Below are 21,677 nucleotides of genomic sequence, written 5' to 3' on the forward strand. Positions count from 1 at the left end.
GAATTAAGTTCATTCAAAATATGAAGTCTAAATTACTTAAAATAAACCAGAGTGCATCATCTTTAACAATAAAAACAGAAAATACTGAAAAAACTCAGTGGGTCTGTCTGGCAGCACCTGTGGAGAGAGAAACAGAGTTAATTCTTCAAGTCTGTATCAAGTCATATGGATTCAAAATATTAACTCTGCTTCTCTCTCCACAGATGCTGTGCCAGACCTACTCAGGTTTTCCAGCATTTTCTGTTGTTTTATCTCAGATTTCCAGTGTATGCAGTATTTTACTTTTATTTTATTGCATCATCTTTAAAACTAATTTCTTAGGGGTGCATTTTGAGCCCCAGAAATCCAGGACCTATTTGGTGTCTTCAACATTTCAAATTCCCTTTCAGGTTTTCATGTCTTTGAGAAGTTTGTTAATTAATAACCTATCATTACTTTAGGGTATTCCAAAGTGCTTTTACAGTCAATTAAGTATTTTTGAAGTATAGTCATTATGGCAAAATAAGAAATGCTGTAGCCAATTTGTGCACAATAAACTCCTACAAACAATAATGAGGTAATGACTAGATAATCTGTTTTATTTGATTTGATTTATTATTGTTACATGTATTAATATACAGTATTGTTTCTTGTGTGTTATACAGACAAAGCATACCATACATAGGGAAGGAGAGAGTGCAGAATGTAGTGCTACTGTCATAGCTAGGGTGTAGAGAAAGATCAATTTAATATGAGGTAAGTCTATTCAAAAGTCTGATGGCAGCAGGGAAGAAGTTGTTTTTGAGTTGGTTGGTGCGTGACCTCAGACTTTTGTATCTTTTTCCCGAAGGAAGAAGGTTTTAATGATATGGATTGAGCGATAAATGCTGCTCAGGAAGAATTTCCCTGCTCTTCTTGAAATAGTGCCCCAGAAACATGCCAACTTTGGTTGGACATACTGCTGGAGGTTTCATCATGAGTCCTGCCTCCATCTGCTCTAGTCCTTTCCGCCCGCTCCTAAACATTTTACAACTGTAAAGTGTTCAAGGAAAAGGATTTTTCCAGTGATCAGGATGTTAAAACCCCTGAAATGTGTAAATGCCCCATCATGAATCACTCAGGAACAGCAGGACAATAGTGAGGATGGGGAACTTGAAATAAATAGTTACTTTCTTATCAACCTATCTCAAAACAAGCTGCACCAAAAAGGAATGATAAGAATTTGCGTTGAAATCCCCCGACCTTCTTTGACCCTTCCCTCGATCGTTTTGCCTTTCTTTTATCTCCCTCAAGCTCATTTCGATTTTGAGGCGGAACCATCATCATTCTCCAAGCGGCATCCGTACAAGGCCCAATTTTAAAATCCCACCTCCACATGCCTTTGATTGGGTGGAGTGTATGTCAATCAGCCTTATAGCTGAGGCAGTGTGTTGTGGGTATGCCTGGAAAGCTGTTGTGAGCTTTGTGTTAAAGGTGGTTGTTTATGTTTGTATTTGTGTTCAGTGTGATACGATAAATGGTAAAGAGGAAGCGCTGGTAGGTTTGATATTAATATTGCAATAAATGGGCCGCGGAACTAAAATTGAATAAACCGGAAAGGGTATCCCGAGATACTGGCTGGGCCTGGCTGACGTTTTCCATCGAACCCCCCCCACGCACCTTAGCCATCGTCCGATGGCTGCTGTATCTCGTTGAAATGATGAGCCTGACAACGATTGTTTGCAATTAAAAGTAAAGGGAAACGACACAGGAATTGCAGCAAACTGGCAGTAATATCGCGCAGGGGCCTTCCTCCACCTGAACCAGTTCTATGTGAAATGAATTGTCGGAAAAATTAATAAAAACGTCGGGGGATCAGTAAAAAGTTTCCATTTGCTTGTCTGAGTTGACTAGATTACCGTTTGTTTTGTCACCTAGTGGCCCGCTCTGAGCAAATGTACAAATTAGTCCGGTTTGCTGCGCACAGGACTTTGGGCTTGTATGTTTCATCTTCCTAATACTACACTATTCATACATCATAACATCAGAAAATCGTGATTTCTTTTAGTTTAATGATAAGGCATATTCTGGGGGTCCTGGAGAAGGAGATGTTCTGCTTAATTCACAACCCTTCTTTAGAATTTGTCCTTGATTCAGAAGGCCATTTTGATTTCCTGTTGTAAAGATGAGGGGGAGCCAGTAGATGTGGTTTATTTGGACTCAGAAGGATTTTGACAAACCCCACATAAGAGATTAATGTGTAAAATTGAAGTGCATGGATTGGGAGTAATGTATTGAGATGGATAGAGAACTGGTTAACAGACAGGAAACAGTAGGAATAAATAGTTTTTTTTTAAATGGCAGGCAGTGATTGAAGTACTGTAGGATTGGTACTAGGATCTCAGCTATTCACAATACATGTTAATAATTTAGGTGAGGGAACTAAATGTCACATCTCCAAATTTGCAGATGTTACAAAGCTGGGTGAGAGGATGAGCCATGAGGAGGATGCAAAGAAGCTTCATTGTGATGTGGACACATGCACAGCAGATGCAGTACAATGTGCACAAATGTGAGGTTATCCACTTTGTTAGCAAAAACAGGAAGGCAAATTATTATCTGAATGATGATAGATTGAGAGAGGGGATTGTACGACGAGACCTGGGTGTCTTGTACACCAGTTGAGAGGAAGCATGCAGGTGCAGCAGGCAGCGAAGAAGGCAAATGGTATGTTGACCTTCATAGCGAGAGGATTTGAGTACAGGAGCAGGGATGTCTTGCTACAATTATACAGGGCCTTAGTGAGATCACACCAGGAATATTGTGTGCTGCTTTGGTCTCCTCATCTCGCTATAGAGAGAGTGCAGCAAAGGTTTACTAGACCGATTCCTGTGATGGCGGGACTGATGTATGAGGAGAATTTGAGTTAGTTTGGATTATATTCGCTGGATGAGGGGGATCTCATAAAACCTATAAAATTCCAACAGGACTGGACAGGGTAGATGCAGGAAGGATGTTCCCAATCAGGGGTTGTAGTCTACAGACATGGAGTAAAACCTTTCGGACTGAGATGAGAAGAAATTCCTTCACCCAGAGAATAGTGAGCCTGTGGAATTCGCTACCACAGAAAATAGTTTACGGGAAATCATTGTATATATTCAAGAAGGAGTTTGATGTAGCTTTTGCAGTTAAAGGGATTAAAGGATATTGGGAGAAGGTGGGAGCAGGATACTGAGTTGAATGATCAGCCATGATTGTAAAGAATGGCAGAACAGGCTTGAAGGGCTGAATGGCTGACTCCTATTTTCTGTGTTTCTATATTCTGCATTGCAGTTTATGCTTTGATAATGGAATTTTATTTTGATACACATTATAGTGTAGCAACTGCTTGTGTTCATGTGTGCGGCTTTTTGAAGTATAAAAATGTCTCTGGCTCCTTGGCAGAGGTGTGAATGGAATCATATACTCTTTCATGGTGTGTGTATAATGTAGTAAAGGAATTTCTTAGCTCTGGAATTGGGCGGAGGTGGGAAGTACAGGATATTGTTGAATGAAAAAACTGGGAGTGATTTTTATTCTTGTATACATATTCTAGACTGACAGTCAATTGCAATAGTGGTCTAAGTAACAGTTCTTTGGATTGGAATTTCCTTCTTTCCAACTGCCCTTTTTTTCATCCTTAGAATAAACCATGAATTTTGATGGCCTTGATTCTAGCCTTGGAGAATACTCATCGTCCTTGCACCCTGGCATTGACCCATCCCTGGACAGTTCAATTGAGCATTCGCTAGACCCAAGGCTTGACCCAAACTTGCTGCAGAATGTTGAACTGGAAGCAGATGGTGTCCAGCTGGATGGCATGTCGGTTTCAGTGCCTGAATCTGTCCACCTTGTGGAGGGAATGTATTCAGAGCTGCACAGAGTTGTCGCAGAAGTTGGAGTCCCTGTAACTGCATCACATTTTGACCTTCAAGATGAACTACTCTGGGTGGGAAATCATGGGGTAAGTGTAGTACATTAACCTGTTCCTCCATCCAATTACGTTAATGGCTCTGGTGGTGTGCACAGGTAAATAAGGGATTGGCATGTTATACTTGCATAGTCTACAAGTTTCTCGATTAGCTGGTTTGATTCAGGGTCTCCTGAATGAGTCCTGGTCCATGGTTTTGAAACTTGACTTGTAAAGATGGAATTTGAAAAGAAACAGATGCACTTGTTTAATATGCAGAGTATGCTGAGATTAAAAATTATTTATCACCTGTTCAGAGCCTGGAATTTTCTTTTTCAAGTGAATGCTTTATGCAGTTGAATGTAAACCAACAGATCCAAACATCACATTGTAATACAAGCATACAGAATTCTAAAAATGTGTTTTGAATGTTCAGAAATGTGCTGATGGTCGATGTGGGATCAGCTTTCAGGTTGCTGCAATGTTGATGCAAAAATGGCTGCTGGGATATCTTTAGAAAACCTATTTTTCCTTCACAACTTACCCTTACATAGTAAGGAAATCCCAAAATCCCACTGGGCTGGTCCCCATAGCAACTTGATTGAGATGAGGAAGTTACCAGCTTTGCTCAGGCAATGACTTACAAATCCATATGCTGCCGGTTGACTCAATGTTATCCCACGTAATATGGTTTTGCTTTATATGGGTCATTTCTTCACTTTTATTGTTGAAATTGGGATTCAAAATAAATGTTTGACAAGTCCTTTTCGTAATCAGTTCGTGTTGTTTGATAAGTCTTAAACTAATTTATAGATTTTTTCTAAGCATGTTGCTTCTTTAATGTTGGAAGTTGATTTGTGATATAGAACTGAGGTGTAATCATTGCGAGGTGATGCTGCGTACAGTGAAAAAATCCTCTCAATTTTCTTGTAATTTTTTTGATGAAGGAGATGCTTAAAACTTGTGTAGGTATCAGAAATGGAATTCTAGATCCTCTTGAATTGTCCTCAGTAAAATAAAACATTGTGGTTTCTGCTAAATAATTGATTTATATTTGCTGCTGCTACATAATACATTGGGAATATTAAAGTTTGCTTTGTGTGGAGGTGGATGGGTGCATGAGCTCTTTATCTTCAAAGGAGCGTGACTAAATTTGTCTTTGAAATTTCTTTGTCTAGGGCCATGCAACCTCCTTCTTCGGCCCCACTATGGAGCGATACTCATCCTTTCAAGTTAACGCCACTGATGACATACGTCACATACAAAGCATAGAAAGTGGAGTTCTCTTTTTAAATAAGAATAATCTCAAGTGCTTTACTCGAGGGGGACTTATAATGTTTGACTATGTGTAAGTTTTTTTTTAAGTTCAGCTTGCTGTAGCATAAAGGCAAACTATTAAAAGTACGTGAAAAGCAGAGTTGAAGAGGTAAGGAGCATTGGAGTTTTTAAATTCATCCTTGGGCTGTGAAGATTGCTGGCAAGGTTAGCACTTATCGCTCAAATATAATTGTCCTTGAGAAGATGATGGTACTTATCAAACTGCTGCAATCCATGTGTCGGATTTGTCCCAGAGTGCTGTTGGGAGGGAACTTGAGGATTTTGACCTTCTGACAGTGAACAGCAATTATAGTTCCAACTCAGAATGGTGAGTGACTTGGAGGGGTAATTCCAGGCAGTGGTCTTCCCATGCATCTGCTGCCCTTGTCCTTCAAGGTGATAGAGGCCACAGGCTTGGAAGATGCTGTCAAAGGAGCCTTAGTGAGTTTTTGCAGTATATCTTGTAGATGGTAATACTGCTGCCATTATGCGCCTCCGGTAGAAGGAGTGAATGATTACATTTATTGGATGGGATGTTGATCGAGCACGCTGCTCTGTCTTGGGTGATGTTGAGTTTTTTGAATAATATTGGAGCTGCGCTTATCCAGGGAAGTGTGAGCCCATCACACTCAAGAATTATGCCTTGTAGATAGTGGGTAGACTTGGGAAGAGTTACTTATGAGAATTCCCAGCCTCTGATCTCTTGTGGCCATGGTGTTCAAGTTATGATGGTGCATGGTGGCACAATGGTCAGCACTGCTGCGTCACAGCACCCCGGGTTCGATTCCCGTTTAGGTCACTGTCTGTGTGGAGTCTGCACGTTCTCCCTGTGTCTGCGTGAGTTTCCTCCCACAGTCTGAAAGATGTGCTGTGGTTAGGTGCATTGACCCGAACAGGATTGTGAGGACCAGGGGAATTTCACAGTAACTTTGTTGCAGTGTTAACGTAACTTAATTGTGACTAATAAATAAAACTTTTAACTTTTTATGTTTACACACCTGCAATCTTATTCCCCTCTCTTTCTCTGCCCCCTCTCCAGCCCTCCCATCCCCTTATTTTCACCCCCTCCCTTCTCCCCTTGTGAAGATTGACACTGTCCTTTGTCACAATGACAAAGTGCACAGAAGGGTGTGTTGTCTGCCTGGTGCTCGGGTCCAGGATGTCACATCTGGGCTGCAGAGGAACCTGGAGTGGGAGGGTGAGAATCCGGTCGTTGTAGTACATGTGGGTGCCAACGACGTAGGCAAAATGCGAACTGAGGATCTGGGGAGGGAGTATGAAAAGCTGGGAATGGAATTAAAAAGTAGAACCGACAAGGTGGTTATCTCTGGACTACTGCCTGAACCGAGTGCAGACGGGCGTAGGGTTGATAAGATTAAGGAAGTGAATGGGTGGCTCAGGGATTGGTGTGGGAGGAATGGGTTTGAATTTATGGGGCATTGGCACCAGTATTGGGGTAGGTGGGACCTGTTCAGGTGGGATGGGGTTGGTCTGAACCATGCTGGGACCAGAGTCCTGGCGAATCGTGTAGGTAGGACTGTAGATAGGGCTTTAAACTAATTGGGGGGGAGGGTGCGAGGGTAGGTGACATTACGGGGTCTAAAGTAAAGGAGAGGGTACAGGTAAGGGAAGAGGCCAAGGATGTCCCAATAATAAAGGGAGTAGGGGGCGTGAGTATGGTTGGTGGCGTTCTGGCACATAGGGTCCAGGTGAAGGCTGGGATGAAGGCACTTTATCTGAATGCACGAAGGATTCGGAATAAAGTGAATGAGCTGGTGGCGCAGATCAGCACAAATGGATATGATCTGGTGGCCATTACAGAGACGTGGCTGCAAGGTGACAGGGACTGGGAGCTGAATGTCCAGGGGTATCAAGTGTTTAGGAAGGATAGGCAGGAAAAAAAAAGGGGGGGGCGCCGCGTAGCTCTGCTGATTAAGGATAGCATCAGGGTGGTAGCGAGGGATGATATTGGAGCCAAAGAGCAGAAAGTGGAATCGTTGTGGGTGGAGATTAGGAACAGCAAAGGGAGGAAGACGCTGGTGGGTGTCGTTTATAGGCCACCAAATAATGACCTGGAGGTGGGGCGGGCTGTTAACGCGCAAATAAATGCGGCGTGCAGGAATGGGACGGCCGTGGTTATGGGAGATTTCAATCTACATATTGATTGGTCGACCCATGTTGGACGCGGTGGGCTTGAGGAAGAGTTCTTGGAATGCTGCTGGGATAATTTCCTTGAACAGTGTGTGTTGGAGCCGACGAGGGAGCGAGCTATCTTGGATCTGGTGTTATGTAATGAGGCGGGTAGAATTAGGGACCTTGTGGCGAAGGATCCTCTTGGGAAGAGTGATCATTGTATGGTGGAGTTTCTGACGCAGATGGAGGAGGAGAAAGTGGGTTCCCGGACATGTGTCCTTTGTTTGAACAGAGCGGAGTACGGTAGGATGAGAGAGGGATTGGGGGAGCACATCGGAAGGTAGGTCTGCTGAGGAACAGTGGAGGATCTTTAAGGAGATCTTTCTTGGTGCTCAGCAGAAATTTATTCCGATGGTTAAAAAGGATCGTAGGAGGAGAGATAATCAGCCGCGGATAACAAAGGAGGTGAAGGAAAGTGTTAAATTAAAAGCGGATGCGTTTAGAGTAGCTAAGAGTAGTGGGCGAGAAGAGGATTGGGAGAGGTTTAAATGTCAACAAAGAAGTTGATAAAGAAGGTAGGATAAACTATGAAGCTGGACTAGCGCTTAATATAAAAAAGGATAGCAAGAGTTTTTATAAATATATAAAAAGGAAGAGGCTGGCTAGGGTGAACGTTGGACCCTTAGAGGATGAGAGGGGGGACTTAGTTGTAGGGGATGGGGAAATGGCTGAGGCCTTGAATAACTTTTTTATTTCGGTCTTCATGGAGGAGGACGTGAATAATTTGCCGGGTGTTAGTGATGGAAAGATGGTAGGAGTGGAGGGAGTGAATGACATTATTGTTACTAGAGAGGCAATGCTCGACAGACTGGATGGACTGATTGTGGACAAGTCCCAAGGACCGGATGGAATGCATCCAAGGGTTCTGAAAGAAATGGCGGAGGTGATAGTGGATGCCTTGGTGGTTATTTTCCAAACGTCGCTGGATTCCGGGGAAGTGCCGGAAGATTGGAAAACGGCTAATATTTACGCCGTTGTTTAAGAAGGGTGGCAGGCAAAAGGCAGGGAGTTATAGGCCGGTTAGTTTAACGTCTGTTGTAGGTAAAGTGTTAGAATCCGTGATCAAGGAGAAAATAACGAGGCATCTTGAGGAGAATTGTTTGATAGAGCAGACGCAGCACGGTTTCGTTAAGGGGAAGTCGTGTCTGACGAATTTATTGGAGTTCTATGAGGATGTGTCTAGGGCGGTGGATAGAGGAGTGGATGTGGTGTTTCTTGATTTTCAGAAGGCGTTTGATAAGGTGCCTCACAAGAGGTTATTACAGAAGGTCAGGGGGCATGGAGTTGGGGGTAGGGTGTTAGCGTGGATAGAGGATTGGCTGTCAAATAGGAGGCAGAGAATGGGGGTCAATGGGTGCTATTCGGATTGGCGGTTGGTGACTAGTGGAGTGCCCCAGGGGTCGGTGCTGGGGCCTCAGCTATTTACCATTTATATAGATGATCTGGAGGAGGGAACCGAGTGTATGGTGTCGAAATTTGCTGATGACACCAAGATTGGTGGAATGGCAAATTGCGCGGAGGGCGTGAAGAGTCTGCAGCAGGATCTAGATAGGCTGGGCGAATGGGCCAGGAACTGGCAAATGGAATTTAATGTTGGCAAATGTGAGATTGTCCACTTTGGTAGGAATAATGGTAGGAAGGACTATTACTTACGTGGTGAAAAACTGCAGCATGCGACGGTGCAGAGGGACCTTGGGGTCCTTGTGCATGAGCGCAAAAAACCAGCCTACAGGTGCAGCAGGTGGTCAGGAAGGCGAATGGGATGCTGGCCTTCATAGTGAGGGGGATTGAATATAAAAGTAGGGAGGTCTTGCTGCAGCTGTATAGGGCACTGGTGAGGCCGCAGTTGGAGTACTGTGTGCAGTTTTGGTCGCCGCACTTACGCAAGGATATTTTGGCCTTGGAGGGAGTGCAGAGGAGGTTTACTAGGCTGATACCGGAGTTGAGGGGGTTGAACTATGAGGAGAGGCTGAATAAACTAGGCTTGTACTCGTTAGAGTTTAGAAGAATGAGGGGAGATCTCATTGAGACATATAAGATGATGAATGGGATGGATAGGATGGAGGTGGAGAGGCTCTTCACGCTCAGAAAGGACAGTAGGACTAGAGGGCACAGCCTCAAGATAAAGGGGGGTTAGTTTAGAACGGAGTTGAGGAGGAACTTCTTCACTCAAAGGGTGGTGAATCTCTGGAATTCTCTGCCTGTTGAAGTGGTGGAGGCTGCCTCGCTAAATATTTTTAAGACGCGGGTTGATGGGTTTTTGATAAGAGAGGGGATTAAGTGTTATGGGGAGAGGGTGGGAATGTGGAACTGAGACACGACAGATCAGCCATGATCTTATTGAATGGCGGGGCAGGCTCGAGGGGTTAGATGGCCTACTCCTGCTCCTATTTCTTATGTTCTTATAAGACGTTGGTTCATCCAGTATTGCTAAGCAGCTACTGTGTATGTACTGACATAAAGGGGATGTACAAGGCAAGTTCTTTTTACACAAAGAGTGGTGGGTGTCTGGAACTCATTGCGGGGAGAAGTAGTGAAACTGACTTTTAAGGGGCATCTGGACAAAAACATGAATAGGATGAGAACAGAGGATAAGGGGTTTTAGTTCGGTCAGGCAACATGCTCAGTGCAGGCTTGGAGGGCCGAAGAGCCTGTTCTTGTGCTATAATTTACTTTGTTCATTGTATCTGGCGAGAGTCTTGCTCTACTTAGGTGCAGAAAAATAGGGTTGTTGTAGTGGGAGACTTTAATTGCCCTGGCATAGACTGGAAAGTGCTTAGGGCTGTGGGTCTGGACGGGGAGGAATTTGTAAAATGCGTACAGGAAGGTTCTTTGGAACAGTATGTAGATAGCCCAACTAGAGAAGGGGCTATACTGGACCTAATTCTGGGAAATGAGCCCAGTCAGGTTGTCAAAGTTTCAGTAGGGGAACATGTGGCAAATAGTGACCACAATTCTGTTAACTTTAGGATAGTAATGGACAAGGATGCGTGTTGTCCTACGGGTAGGGTGCTAAATTGGTGGAAGGCTAACTATAGCCGGATTAGGCAGGAATTGGTGGCCGTTGATTGGGAGAGGCTGTTTGAGGGTAAGTCCACGTCTGGCATGTGGGAGTCTTTTAAGGAACAGTTGATAAGGCTGCAAGACAGGCATGTGCCTGTATAAAGGAAGGATAGGAAAGGTAGGATTCGAGAGCCGTGGATAACCAGGGAAATTGAGGATCTGATCAAAAAGAAAAGAGAGGCGTATGTTAGGTCCAAGCAACTGAAAACAGATGGAGCTCTGGGGGAATACAGAGAGAGTAGGAAGGAACTCAAACAGGGAGTCAGGAGGGCAAAAAGAGGTCACAAAATGTTCTTGGCAAACAGGATTAAGGAGAATCCTAAGGCATTTTATTTATATGTTAGGAACAAAAGAGTTGTCAGGGAAAAGATTGGACCTCTCAGTGACAAAGCAGGGGAATTATGCTTACAATCCAAGTGATTAGGGGAGATCCTAAATTAATACTTTGCATCAGTATTCACAACGGAGAGGGATGTGTTGACCTGTTAGAATCTCCATTACAAGGGAGGAAGTGTAATGGAGATTCTCTCTAACGGGTCAAAACTGACAAATCCCCAGGGCCTGATGGCATCTATCCTAGACTGCTCAGGGAGACGAGATGAAATTGCTGGGCCTCTGACAGAAACCTTTGTCTCTTCATTGGACACAGGTGAGGTCCCTGCGGATTGGAGGATAGCGAATGTGGTACTGTTATTTAAGAAGGGTAGTGAGGATAACACGGGTAATTATAGGCCGGTGAGCTTGATGTCTGTGGTAGGGAAGTTGTTGGAAAGGATTCTCAGAGATAGGATGTATGCACATTTAGAACGGAACAATCTCATTAGTGACAGACAGCATGGTTTTGTAAGAGGGAAGTCGTGCCTTACAAATTTGGTGGAGTTTTTTGAGGAGGTGACAAAAATGGTTGATGAAGGAAGGGCCGTGGATGTCGTCTATATGGATTTCAGTAAGGCATTTGACAAAGTCCCTCATGGCAGGTTGGTGGAAAAAGGTTAAGGCTCATGGGATACAAGGAGAGGTGGCTAGATGGGTAGAGAACTGGCTTGGCCACAGGAGACAGAGGGTAGCAGTGGAAGGGTCTTTTTCCGGCTGGAGGTCTGTGACCACTGGTGTTCCGCAGGGATCTGTACTGGGACCTTTGCTATTTGTGATATATATAGATGATTTGGAAGAAGGTGTAACTGGTGTTATCAGCAAGTTTGCAGATGACACGAAGATGGCTGGACTTGCTGATAGCGATGAACGTTGTTGGACAATACAGCAGGATATAGATAGGCTGGAAAATTGGGCGGAGAAATGGCAGGTGGAACTTAATCCAGATAAATGCGAAGTGATGCATTTCGGTAGAACTAATGTAGGGGGGAGCTATACAATAAATGGCAGAATCATCAGGAGTGTAGACACACAGAAGGACCTGGGTGTGCAAGTCCACAGATCCTTGAAGGTGGCGAAGAAGGCATGTGGTATGCTTGTCTTTATAGGACGGGGTATAAAGTATAAAAGCTGGAGTCTGATGTTGCAGCTGTATAGAAGGCTGGTTAGGCCACGTTTGGAGTACTGCGTCCAGTTCTGGTCGCCGCACTACCAAAAGGACGTGGAGGCTTTAGAGAGAGTGCAGAGGAGGTTTACCAGGATGTTGCCTGGTATGGAGGGTCTTAGCTATGAGGAGAGACTGGGTAGACTGGGGTTGTTCTCCCTGGAAAGACGGAGAATGAGGGGAGACTTAATAGAGGTGTACAGAATTATGAAGGGTATAGATAGGATGAACAGTGGGAAGCTTTTTCCCAGGTCAGAGGTGACAATCACGAGGGGCAAGGTATAACTCCGATATCAGAGGGACGTTTTTTACACAGAGGGTGGTGGGGGCCTGGAATGCACTGCCAAGTAGGGTGGTGGAGGCAGATACGCTGGCAACGTTTAAGACTTATCTGGATAGTCACATGAGCAGACTGGGAATGGAGGGATACAGACGAATGGTCTAGTTGGACCAATGAGCGGCACAGGCTTGGAGGGCTGAAGGGCCTGTTTCCTGTGCTGTACTGTTCTTTGACTTAGCATCTCTCCTATACCAGTTGAATTGCGTGCCACTGTCAGTGTCCAAAGTCATGAAGAATGGTAACTTGGCAAGGTTTCAGAGGGCTGTTGGAACTTGTGGAAAATGAACCAGCACCCTCGTGAAGAAAAAGAAAATTAGAAGAAAAAAATTGGATCTTGAAAATTCTGACCTGTCATGTTTATTTGTTCCATGTAATTGTGTTCAACAGCCACTGAGGGACCTCTAATTTTGTAAGATGCCATGCAATTTATATGCTTAAAAGCTTGTGTCACAATTGAAAAGTTACTTTGAGATAACCTTCAGACCCCAAGGAGGTAAATTCTTCCTGGCTCCTGGGGCAGGTTTGGTTTTCAGCTCACACGCTAACTATAAACACAGCAATTATTGACTTAAAAGTCAGAACTAGATTTATCATTGGAATAGTCACACTAAATGAATTACTTAAAACACAAATTTTGGTTCAAACATTTTAATTTTGCATATCCTGAACTTTCCCCCCATTCCTTATTTTAATTTTCATTTTGCTTTTCCTTAATATGCTCTTGCCTATTTTAACTTTCATTTCCCGTTTTTAAAATGTTAGACAATTTGTTATTTCAGTCTTTCTGTTTTCCACTGTCCATTTGAAGGGTTGTGCAACTTCAGGAAAAAAAATTGCTCGTTTTATTATCTGAGAGACCCTAAAGACTCAAAGTTGACAGTCACTTTGCTTAGCAGCGGTTTTCCAGGGTTGAAGCAGGAGAAGCACACAGCAGAAGAGTAGACTAGTTTGTGGAGATTACTGCAGTGTTTTGGTCATCAGGCACAGAGTCAAAACCACTTTTCAGGGCTGTCACCGAGTATCACCTCTTTCTCTGAAACATATACATAACGGCAATGACATAAGTGTCCTGGTGATAGTGCTGCTTTATTTTTAAAACCCCTTTCTGTCAAATGGACATTGCACATCACTTGAATCTGCAGTATTTGTGAGTAGTTAGGTTCAGAATTGTTTGATTTACCATGTGCCATTGTATCCCTACAGTGCAGAAAGAGGCCAACTGGCCCATTGAATCTGCACCAACTGTCCGAAAGAGCATCCTACTTGGGCCCGCTCTATCCCTATAACCTCGCACATATACCATGGCTAACTTACAATCTTTAGACTGTGGGAAAAAATTGGAGCACCTGGAGGTAACCCACATAGACACAGTGACGATGTGTAAACTCCACACAGTCACCCAGGCCAGAATTGAACTCAGTCCCTGGCACTGTGAAACAGCAGTGTTATAATTATTGTGCCACCGTGGTGCCTGAAGCTCCCCGTTGTCTGTCACAGATATTGAATGTCTCCAATATGTCTCAAAATCGAGCAAACTTACAATTTTGGGATTTACGATATAATATTGGATGTTGTGGGAGCAGTGGCAGAAGATTCTATTTTTTATATGCCTTTACCTTTATAGAAGATTGCAGGCACTTAGTGAAAGCATTAGTCGTATTTCATTAAGATAGAAGTTCAATTAGTATGAGAAGCATTACTAAACCAGACATTGTAACTGAATAGTAAAGGGTTATGTAGAAATTTTGTCTTAATCTAGCCAAACGTCAAATAATGTTTTTATCAAATCTGTGTGTTGGCACAGTGTTAAACATGGATGTGTAGTGTCTGTGCAGATACTCACTCTGCATTTTTTTTAAAATTTCTAGTATGGATGAAGCTGAGGACATGCACAGTCTTCTTCTCACTGACAACAACTCTGTTCTTTTGGGGGGCCTTCAGAATCACATCATAGAAGTGGACTTAAATTCAGTACAAGAAAACGAAAAGGTAAAGTTCAAATTATATTATTTTTTCATGTCATTGGTTTTAAATTATTTGATTCATGTTTTAAAGGTATTTTTCTCCCTTAAGTGCTGTGATGATCTATGTCAGTGGTTCTTAGATTGGGGACTGTGGAATATTGTGAAGGGAACCTGTTGCTGTGGTGCGACAGGTCAGATGTGTGCTGTTGGCTGTCGTAAGGATTTCACATAATCAATCACATCCACAGCCCTGACAAAATTTCATGCAAGCAGAGTGCTAAGTCTAATTATTATAATTTAGGGTTGGGTTGTGATTACTAATCTAGGTCCACCAAAAACTTTTGAGAACTGCTCCTAGTATGGTATTGTTGATACAGGGGTCCCACATGCTTTTGTGCTACCTCAAGACCCCTCCTTATACACTTCGTTGGGACTGCCATTGAGAATCAGGCATTGGAAATGCTTGAGAGAATGCTTTGTGATTAGTTGTGGGTGATTGTAGTTTTTCTCGTCAATGCAGATACTTGATTAGTATTAAATGGTTGATTGTGGCATCTATTCTATTTCTAATAACTTGAAGGGAGTTTTTAACGGAAGATGTTGCATTTTTTTTCTGTTTCTGAGCACCTTGAGGTAATGCTAAGTAATTTGTAGATTTGCTGGTTTATTGTCCTCTTGCTTTTTCTCTGTTTCCCCCCCATTCCTCCAATTCTTTGGGGGTCTCTTTGCCCCCCTTTTCCAAACTAATCATTTTTTGTGGTTTTCTTCACTGCAGGCCTCAGAAGTTAAAAGGCAATGCTGCATCTGTATCCAGCTCTTGTTTCTTTCGCTCCTAAATAATAGATGATTTTTGGCTCAGACACAAATCAACGAAAGATTAGTGGAAAATATTTTTAATATGTTCTGAATAATTGGTCATATTCTTGTACAGTGCTTAATTTTCTGTCTCTTTCCAGTACACAGTTGAAGTTCCAGGAGTCACAATCATGCGACAGTCCAACCGCTTCTTCTTTTGTGGTCATACATCAGGAAAGGTATTTATCCTGAATGTACTGAATATAATACAAGAATTTGTAGGAAAAGGACATTAGACTGAACAGAGTGCTTTCCTTTCCATCATGTTGGCCTTTCCCTCAGTCCTTTCTCATTCCAGAAATAAATTCAGCCATTTGATACTGTCTGTTTAGCAGTTTTTGCTAATAATTAATTCCTTGCTCTGTTCGCCTCTGGGTGGAAGTATTCAATGGTGACTTCACTTCTTACTGCTAACTCACTTAGTAATCTTAGTTTCCAATTTGCATAGCGAGCAAGGGAGATCAGGGAGTGACTTCAAGGCAACAATCTTATCTAGCAGTTTTTAATCATAATTTGAACCCTGCCATGAGATTAAGCCCTGCAGTTTGTAGATTTTCTGGCATTCATTTTTTTAAAAGTTCCACTGGAGTTCTTAGGGATGAATTTGTTTAAATAGTCAATTACCAAGCAATAAATTAGTATATAGGAAAGGCTTTCTTGCCAATTCTATATTTATTTTGTCATCCAGAATATTGAATGTTTTATGAAATGTGTAATTCCTGTAGATATCCTGCCTGATTTCTTTCACTTTGAAGAAAGAATCAACATTTTCAAAATGTTTCTTTTTGGAAAACTCTGGAAAACCCTAAGAGATTACTATCCTTACGCTTGGAAACTGCGTTTTACTCAGCAGCATGGGGATTACCTATTACTATTGAGTTGCTAGTAAAATCGGATGACCTATGAGAGGCGTGGACTGTCCTCAAATAATTTCCAAGTAAATTTTACTGGAAAGTCAGAATGATTACTGTATTTAAGAACATAATAACATAAGAAATAGGAGCAGGGGTTGGCCGTCTAGCCCTTCGAGCCTGCCCCGCCATTCAATAAGATCATGGCTGATCTGAAGTGGATCAGTTCCACTTTCCCGCTTTCTCCCCATAACCCTTAATTCCCTTGTTTATCAAAAACCTATCTACCCGTGACTTAAATATGTTCAGCGAGGTAGCCTCCACCACTTCAACGGGCAGAGAATTCCAGAGATTCACCACCCTTTGAGTGAAGAAGTTCCTCCTCAACTCTGATCTAAACTGCCCCCCCCTCCTATCTTGAGGCTGTGCCCTCTAGTCCTGCTATCCTTTGTAAGGGGGAAGAATCTCTCTACCTCTACCTTATCCATCCTCTTCATTATCTTATACGTCTCTATAAGATCCCCCCTCATCCCTCTAAACTCCAACGAGTACAGACCCAGTCTATTTAGTCTCTCTTCATAGTCCAACCCCCTCGTCTCCGGTATCAGCCTAGTGAACCTCCTCTGCACTCCCTCCAAGGCCAATATATCCTTCAGCAAGTGTGGCGACCAAAACTGCACACAGTACTCCAGCTGTGGCCTCACCAGTACCCTGTACAGTTGCAGCAAGACCTCCCTACTTTTATATTCTATCCCCCTCGCTATAAAGGCCAACATTCCATTCGCCTTCCTGATCACCTGCTGCACCTGCAGACTGGGTTTTTGCGACTCATGCACAAGGACCCCCAGGTCCCTCTGCACCATAGCATGCTGCGGCTTTTCGCCTTTTAAATAATAATCCCTCCTACTATTATTTCTGTCAAAGTGGATAATCTCACACTTACTAACATTATACTTCATCTGCCAAAATTTTTTTATTAATTCATGGGACATAGGAGTCGCTGCCTGGCCAGCATTTATTGCCCATCCCATTGGAGGGCAGTTGAGAGTCAACCACATTGTGGTGGCTCTGGAGTAACGTGTATGCCAGAGCAGGTAAGGACGGCAGATTTCCTTGTATAAAGGACGTCAATGAACGAGGTGGGTTTTTCCAACAATTGACAATGCTTTCATGGTCATCAGTAGATTCTGCATAAGAACTAGGAGCAGGAGTAGGACACCTGGCCCCTTAAGCCCGCTGCACCATTTGGTAAGATCATGGCTGATCTTTTTGTGAACTCGGCTTCATTTACCTGCCCGCTCACCATAACCCTTAATTCCTTTACTGTTTAAAAGTTTATCTTTCCTTGCCTTAAAAACTTTCAATGATGTAGCCTCAACTGCTTCACCGGGCAGGGAATTCCGCAGGTTCACAACCCTTTGTGTGAAGAAGTTCCTCCTCAACTCAGTTGTAAATCTGCTTCTCCTTATTTTGAGGCCATGCCCCCTAGTTCTAGTTTCACCTGCTAGTGGAAACAACATCCCTGCTTCTATCTTATCTATTCCCTTCAGAATCTTATGTTTCCCTCAGATCTCCCCTCATTCTTCTGAATTCCAATGAGTATAACTCCAGTCTACTCTGTCTCCTCATAAGCCAACCCTCTCAACTCCAGAATCAACCCAGTGAATCTCTTCTGCATCCTCTCCAGTGCCTGTATATCCTTTCTCAATAAAAAGTCTGACAACACCAGGTTTTAGTCCAACCGATTTATTTGATAATAGACTCACAAGCTTTCGAGGTTTCCCTCTTTGTCAGGTGAATGGAGAGTTCTGGCCTCGGACAGAGCATATAAAGCACAGACATGCAAATCCTTACACCTAACCTGCTGTTCAAGACCTGAAGTGGCTGACAATGTGAGTGGAAGGAGCACTGATCACAGGTTACAGAGATGTGTATTGTCTCCAGACAGTACAGTAAGTGAGGTTTTGCAAACCCAGGCAAGTCACGGGGGTTACAGATAGTGCGACATGAACCCAAGATCCCTGTTGAGACCGTCCTCATGTGTGCGGAACTTGGCTATCAGTCTCTGTTCAGCGACTCTGCGCTGTCGTGTGTCGTGAAGGCCACCTTGGAGAACGCTTACCCGAAGGTCAGAGGCTGAATGCCCGTGACCACTGAAGTGTTCGCCAACAGGAAGGGAACAGTCTTGCCTGGTAATTGTCGAGCGATGTTCATTCATCTGTTGTCGTAGCGTCTGCATGGTCTCCCCAATGTACCATGCTTCGGGACATCCTTTCTTGCAACGTATCAGGTAGACAACATTGGCCGAGTTGCAAGAGTATTTACCGTGTACCTGGTGGATGGTACACTAGGGAGACCATGCAGATGCTATGACAACGGATGAATGAACACCGCTCGACAATAACCAGGCAAGACTGTTCCCTTCCTGTTGGCGAACACTTCAGTGGTCACGGGCATTCAGCCTCTGACCTTCGGGTAAGCGTTCTCCAAGGCGGCCTTCACGACACACGACAGCGCAGAGTCGCTGAACAGAGACTGATAGCCAAGTTCCGCACACATGAGGACGGTCTCAACAGGGATCTTGGGTTCATGTCGCACTATCTGTAACCCCCGTGACTTGCCTGGGTTTGCAAAACCTCACTTACTGTACTGTCTGGAGACAATACACATCTCTGTAACCTGTGATCCGTGCTCCTTCCACTCACATTGTCAGCCACTTCAGGCCTTGAACAGCAGGTTAGGTGTAAGGATTCGCATTCTAATCAGTAATCTCTAAACTGTCTGTGCTTTATATGCTCTGTCTGAGGCCAGAACTCTCCATTCACCTGACGAAGAGGGAAACCTCGAAAGCTTGTGAGTCTATTATCAAATAAATCGGTTGGACTAAAACCTGGTGTTGTCAGACTTTTTACTGTGTTTACGCCAGTCCAATGCCGGCATACCCACATCATATCCTTTCTCAAGTAAGGAGACCAAAACTGTACACTGTACTTGGGTGTGGCCTCACCAGCATCTTATACAGCTGCAACATAACCTCTCTGTTTTTAACTCCATCCCTCTAGCAATGAAGGACAAAATTCCATTTGCCTTCTTAATTACCTGCTGCACCTGCAAACCAACTCCTTGTGATTCTTGCACACGGGCACCCAGGTCCCTCTGCACAGCAGTATGATGTAATTTTTTACCATTTAAATAATAGTCCATTTTGCTGTTATTCCTACCAAAATGGATGACCTCACATTTACCAACATTGTTCTCCATCTGCCAGACCCTCACCCATTCACTTAGACTATCTATAGCCCTTTGCAGACTTTCAGCATCTCTGTACACTTTTCTCTGCCACTCATCTTAGTGTCATCTGTGAATTTTGACACACTACACTTGGTCCCCAACTCCAAATCATCTATGTAAATAGTAAACAATTGCGATCCCAACTCTGACCCCTGAGGCACACCACTAGTCACTGATCGCCAACCAGGAAAACACCCATTTACCCCCACTCTTTGCTTTCTGATAGTTAACCAATCCTGTATCCATGCTAATACATTACCTGTAACGCTGTGCACCTTTATCTTGTGTAGCAGTCTTTGGTGTGGCATCTTGTCAAATGGAAATCCAGATACACCACATCCACAGGCTCCCCATTGTCACTGAGAACAAGTCTGGAATGAATTCTTTGAGAACGTTACATGTGCAAAGAATTCATTCCAGACTTTTTTTTATTGATTCAAATTCCACCATCTGCCGTGCGAGATTCAAACCCAGGTCCTCAGAACATTAGCTGAGTTTCTGGATTAATAGCCTCGCAATAATACCACCAGGCCATTGCCTCCCTGAATATTATAGATATAAAAATTAATATTTTGCTGCGCTAGGAAGACGTTTTTTAATAAAGCAAAAATTAACCAGGTGATAGACTTTAAGGTTTTGTAGTGAGATTTTTACCTATCCTGACCTGAGGCTTAAAAGTTCCACGTGTTAATAACTGAGGGCACATTACTGCCCAGCTTTGAGATGTAAAGCAAAGTAACTTGTGACCAAGTGAGAAAGAAAATGAAAAGGACTTTTATTTATATAGTGTGTTTCATGACCTCTGGATGTGCCAAATTGCTTTACAACCAATGAAGTATTCTTGAAGTGTAGTCACTGTTAAAATGTGGCAGCTAAGTTTGCACATAATAAGGTCCCATAAACAGAAATGAGCTAATGACCAGATTGCCTATGTCATTTCGTACTGGCCAGAACATATGCCCATTAAAGCACCATTGGGGTGTGCTTATGCAACTCTCCACCTCTGGTGCTTGTTTCCTTTTTTTGCTGTAAAGTATGTCATACACGTTGTATTCTGCTGCAGCTCTCTGTTTCCCACTGCTTGCCTTAAGTGCAGTAAAGGGCATTACCATCATTGAATCACCCACTATCAACATCCTAGGAGTTGCTATTGACTAGAAACTGAATTGGACTACCCATATGAATTCTGTGGCTGCCATGGCAGGTCACATGCTAGGAATCCTGCGGCGAGTAACTCACCGCCTGACCCCACAAAGAGTATCCACCATCTACAAGGCCCAAGTCAGGCGTGTAATGGAACACTCTCCACTTGCCTGGATGAGTGCAGCTCCAACAACACTCAAGAATCTTGTCACCATCTAAGACAAAGCAGCCCCCTTAATTACTACCCTATCCATAAACATGCAATCCCTCCAGCACAGACAGACAGTGGCAGCCATGTGGACCATCTACAAGATGTACTGCAGGAACTCACTAAGGTTCCTTCGGCAGCAGCTTCCAAACCCATGACCACTACCATCTAGAAATACAAGAGCAGCAGATACCTGGGAACACCACCACCTGAATATTTCCCTCCAAGTCCACACGATCCTGCCTTGGAAATATTAATTTTTATATCTATAATATTCAGGGAGGCGATGGCCTGGTGGTATTATTGCGAAGCTATTAATCCAGAAACTCAGCTAATCTGACAACACCAGGTTAAATCCAGTAGATTTATTTGATAGTAAACTCGCAAGTTTTCAGGGTTTCCCTCTTCATCAGGTGAATGGAGAGTTCTGGCCTCGGACAGAGCATATAACAGCACAGACAGTTTGCAGATTACTGATTAGAATGTGAATCTTTACACCTAACCTGCTGTTCAAGTCCTAAAGAGGCCGACAATGTGAGTGGAGACAGCATTAAGCACAGGTTAAAGAGATGTGTATTGTCTCCAGACAGTACAGTAAGTGAGGTTTTGCAAACCCAGGCAAGTCATGGGAGTTACAGATAGTGCGACATGAACCCATCTGTAACCCCCATGACTTGCCTGGGTTTGTAAAACCTCACTTACTGTACTATCTGGAGACAACACACATCTTTTTAACCTATGCTTAATGCTCTTTCCACTCTCATTGTCGGCCTCTTTAAGACTTGAATAGCAGGTTATTTGTAAAGACTCGCATTCTAATCTGTAAACTGTGTGTGCTGTTATATGCTCTGTCTGAGGCCAGAACTCTCCATTCACCTGACGAAGGGAGAAACCCCGAAAGCTTGTGAGTTTACTATCAAATAAATCGGTTGGACATAACCTGGTGTTGTCAGATTTCTTACTGTGTTTACCCCAGTCCAACGCCGGCATCTCCACATCTTGGAAATG

General features: G+C 43.4%; 1 protein-coding gene across 8 annotated transcripts in view; it reads left to right on the plus strand.

Moving 5' to 3' along the window:
- Nucleotides 1–1,378: 1,378 nt before the first annotated feature.
- pan2 (poly(A) specific ribonuclease subunit PAN2) overlaps nucleotides 1,379–21,677 on the plus strand; it is a 145,956-nt gene continuing 125,657 nt past the window's right edge. For 4 of the 8 annotated variants that reach the window (XM_080218083.1, XM_080218087.1, XM_080218089.1 and 1 more), the window contains exons 1-5: nucleotides 1,388–1,515; nucleotides 3,642–3,961; nucleotides 5,086–5,255; nucleotides 14,226–14,346; nucleotides 15,278–15,355. In XM_080218083.1, the coding sequence (XP_080074209.1) occupies nucleotides 3,650–3,961; nucleotides 5,086–5,255; nucleotides 14,226–14,346; nucleotides 15,278–15,355 (681 nt within the window). In that variant the 5' untranslated portion in view covers nucleotides 1,388–1,515; nucleotides 3,642–3,649. The other 4 variants (XM_080218084.1, XM_080218085.1, XM_080218086.1 and 1 more) reach the window with 4 other exon arrangements.

This window comes from Carcharhinus amblyrhynchos, chromosome X, assembly GCF_965287045.1.
Source record: "Carcharhinus amblyrhynchos chromosome X, sCarAmb.v2.hapA, whole genome shotgun sequence".
In the NCBI taxonomy this organism is placed as follows: Eukaryota; Metazoa; Chordata; class Chondrichthyes; order Carcharhiniformes; family Carcharhinidae; genus Carcharhinus; species Carcharhinus amblyrhynchos.